The following is a 3,908-nucleotide window of genomic DNA, read 5'->3' on the forward strand; positions in this document are numbered from 1 at the left end:
TGTTATAAATAACAAACATTTTTTATTGAAAAGTATTTCATGAAGCCCTTTAAATTTTTATACGCGTTAAAAAAAAAGAAAAACTAGTTATTTTAATCATTGTCAGATATCATCTATACTTATCCCAACTATGCCACTTCATACTGTGCCGCGGACCACACTGTGCTACCATTTTTTTTTAATAAAAATTAACATCTTTGGTATGCATCTGAATTTATTACCAAACATTTTTTTGACAATAAATAACTATTATTTAATATTTAAAATATTTTATATCTTGTTGAAACAATTTTATAAACTTAATAGTCACTAAATGATTTATAAATGTATTTTATTTTTGGTAAAACAAAAAATAGAAAATATAAGCACAATCTGGGTTCTAGAAGGAGCTTAGCCCATCTAATTCTATTGTTGCCCCCAAATGATGAAAATTACATGTAAATGTATATGAAAATATTTTTAAGTTAGATCACCCAAATATTTTGTTCAAACAGCACTGATGACTATGGCTAGATTAATTTTTTTATGTTTTGATTTTATGTCAGATTGAATATATTAACTTTTTAATTTTCTTGTTAATGCATAATTATTATTTTTTAATTAAGCATAAATTTTCATTATTTCTATTATTTAACTATGGCCGTAAGTTTACTTTTCGCTAAAATATTTTGTACTACAAGATGCAATCACTATGTACATTATTTTTAAATATTGTGTTATTTTCTTTAATATTGGCTGTCGAAAGTTCTTACAGTCATAAAATTGCATGTTAAGTAATGACGTCCAAAAAAACATTGTAATACAAAAATGTTTGGATTTACGAAGAAAACAGATTTACTTTATTATTTTTCAATGTAACTGAAGGCCGGAGCGAATTTTAAATAAAAATTAAAAACACAAATTGGTACAAATGACTTGCTAACATTATATTTCAACCAATACTATTGTGCAATATTACTAATTATATTTTTATTACTACAATATGTTTGTTAACAACCATAGATAAAAGGCACAGTTATCGATGATTTTATTTTCAATGGAACGTTTTTAATTTTTGATTTATTTCTAAAATTAGTGTCACTTGAAACTAAGCATATATTTAGAAATTTTTTTCAAATTTTTGTAATAAATAATATGTTTGATAACATTTTTTTTCTTTAAAAACATTCTAAAAATAACATTTTTGGTCAAAAATTTGATGATCACATGAATTTTGCACTTTTTTAGTAGTTCTAAACAGGAACACAAATGCAAAAGATTAAATCCAATCATTTAATATTATAAAAAATATATGGATGCTCAAAATAATAATTAGCTTTGATAATACGAAGATTCGTTTAACAGCTAATTTATAATGCAATAATTTGTTATTACGAATAACGTAACCACTTTACAAAAAATGAATTACTTTACTTCATATTATTATTTAGAAATATGACTTAAGTTAAAAATGTTCCTGTTTTTATGTTTTAGATATGGGTTAACGCAGTAGGCCAAAATTTAAATTCTATGGGCATCGCTTATGGACTCGTTGTTTCGTTTGCTTCCTACAATCGTTATGACAATGACATATTGGTTGACACATTCACCATATCGTTTATTAATGGCTTGGCAAGTTTTGCAGTGGGGCTTTTTACTTTTGCAACTTTGGGCCATGTGGCAAAAGAATATGGCGAATCTGTAGAGAACGTTATATCAAATGGTCAGTAAAAGTGATAGCTCCTATAGAAATAAATAGTTATACTCATTAGTTTTATTTTAATCAATTTTCAACTTATCAATTTTGTTTGTTGAAATTATCTCATTCTTTGACAGATACTCTACTATATTTTTATAATCTATCAAATCAAATTATACTGGAAAACATGAGTTGGGTTGGGTTTTTGTGTACTACGTTTTTGAATTGTCTAAATAATTTTAATTAGACACTAAACATAGATGAACATTTAAAGGAAGGGCCTTGAAGGGAATAACCTCAAGAAATTTCAATAACCCCCCGANAGGAAGGGCCTTGAAGGGAATAACCTCAAGAAATTTCAATAACCCCCCGAACTGTAGATATTTTTGTATTGCTTTTATATGTGAGACTCCAATTGTATAAGTTTACTATATATTTCATGCTTTCCGAAAATTTTTATCAAATGACCGCTGATGACACAAGGTATAAGAATATTATTCGAACAATTTTATAAACAAATTATAAAGATATGTATTTCTTAATTATTAAAATACTTAAATATATTGCAGGACCAGGTATTGTCTACATTCTTTTTCCAGAAGTACTTTCAAACATGCCATTTTCCACTATTTGGACGATGCTTTTATTTTTTGCAATGTTGTGTTTATGTCTCAATAGTGAGGTAATTTAATTAAACTATATCAATATATGTAAAACCGATACATAAATAGTTTTCCTTCTGTTCGCATTAATATAACTCCTACGCAACATAGTGGCATAGTTACGAAGGAATTTATGTATTATACTCATCTTGACCTAAGTAATTTTTGTGGTGTAAATAAAACTTTATTCTATGGGAAGTATGATGAAAATTGGGATAGAGAGATGGAAAAGTTGTATATTTATCTCCTTCATGGTGAAAATAAAATGAAATTTAGGAACAATATATGCAACTAACAGTACAATAGACATTTTATAGTTGAGTACATTAATATATGAAGGACGCAGTTTTACATACATGTTAAACTTAATCTATCTATCTATGCTTTTTTAGACGTTTTAAATACTATTAAATTTGATTTATATTATGGTTTACATAAATCTAAAGAGTTGGCAAATTTTTTATTAATTTGTTTCTGTTAAGTTTGTTTACTATAAAATATTTTATAGTTTGCAATTGTTGAAGTAGTAGTAACGTCAATACAAGATGGGTTCCCACGAGGAATTAAAAAATATTTAAGCTGTCACGAAGTTTTAGTGTTGGTTGTTTGTCTTGCATCATTTTTACTTGGACTTCCATTTGTCACTCAGGTAAATATATTTTAATTATAATTTATTTATACATAAATAAATAAATAATGATATCTAAGATTTTATTTTATGATATATTGATTATTATTTTATTTTATCCATAGGGTGGTATATATTTATTCGAAATAATTGATTATTACATCTCTACTTGGTCAATGATTTACGTTGCATTTTTCGAAGTGATTGCTGTCTCCTGGATGTATGGCTCAAATAGATTGTCAAATGACATATTGAGAATATCAGGTTCAAAGCCTTTAATTTTTTTTACCTTCAGTTGGTATATTACTACTCCGCTTATTTTAATGGTATGTGAAAAATGATTGAAATTGAATTTAATAAATCATTTTATTTTACAACTGTTGCAAGGTTGAAAAATATTTTTAAAAAATAAAATAAAATACCTTGTACATTTTCATTATAACAATTTTTTCAGTTAGTGTGGATATTTAGTATAATAGACTATGAGCCACCAACATATTTCAATGGTACACAAAATTTTCCAATATGGGCTCATCTAGTTGGATGGTCCATAGTTCTGATCTCATTAGCATGTATTCCTGTTATGTCAGTTTATACGTTTCTACATTCCGAAGGACATACATTTTATCAAGTAAATGTTTTGTAAATTTATTTTTATTACAAAATCAAACTTTAATTTAATTTTTAGAAATTGAAAGAATCAATTAAACCTCGATCAAATTATTTTGGAGAGTTACCAGCATTATCTAAGGATAATTTAAAAGAAATGACTACTTTAATAGAATACAAAGTGCCAGAAATTCCAATTCCAATTTATACAACAAATGGAAATCAATGAATTAAATATATAATTTGTGATTAATTAAATTTTTTTGTAACTATTATTGTAGTTTAATTAATAAGTAACATATATATATATATATATATATATATATATGCT

The 3,908-nt window shown here is 25.7% G+C and overlaps 1 protein-coding gene across 1 annotated transcript; it reads left to right on the forward strand.

Moving 5' to 3' along the window:
• The first annotated feature begins 1,457 nt into the window (after positions 1–1,457).
• On the forward strand, positions 1,458–3,850 carry LOC126909685 (sodium- and chloride-dependent GABA transporter ine-like). The gene is made up of 6 exons (XM_050692117.1): positions 1,458–1,702; positions 2,248–2,360; positions 2,849–2,989; positions 3,094–3,294; positions 3,423–3,599; positions 3,657–3,850. Exons 1-6 carry the CDS (start codon positions 1,510–1,512, stop codon positions 3,804–3,806), a joined length of 975 nt encoding a protein of 324 aa, XP_050548074.1. The 5' UTR covers positions 1,458–1,509; the 3' UTR covers positions 3,807–3,850.
• The last annotated feature ends 58 nt before the right edge of the window (positions 3,851–3,908 follow it).

Source organism: Daktulosphaira vitifoliae, unplaced genomic scaffold (assembly GCF_025091365.1).
Source record: "Daktulosphaira vitifoliae isolate Bord-2020 unplaced genomic scaffold, ASM2509136v1 Scaffold_888, whole genome shotgun sequence".
NCBI classification, from domain to species: domain Eukaryota; kingdom Metazoa; phylum Arthropoda; class Insecta; order Hemiptera; family Phylloxeridae; genus Daktulosphaira; species Daktulosphaira vitifoliae.

Bases quoted from the DNA above. Each gene is read 5' to 3' on its own strand.
- LOC126909685 (XM_050692117.1), top strand. From the start codon at position 1,510: ATGGGCATCGCTTATGGACTCGTTGTTTCGTTTGCTTCCTACAATCGT. The intron at 3,295-3,422 runs GTATGTGAAAAA...CAATTTTTTCAG, and splicing joins CTACTCCGCTTATTTTAATG to TTAGTGTGGATATTTAGTAT. The intron at 3,600-3,656 runs GTAAATGTTTTG...TTTAATTTTTAG, and splicing joins AAGGACATACATTTTATCAA to AAATTGAAAGAATCAATTAA.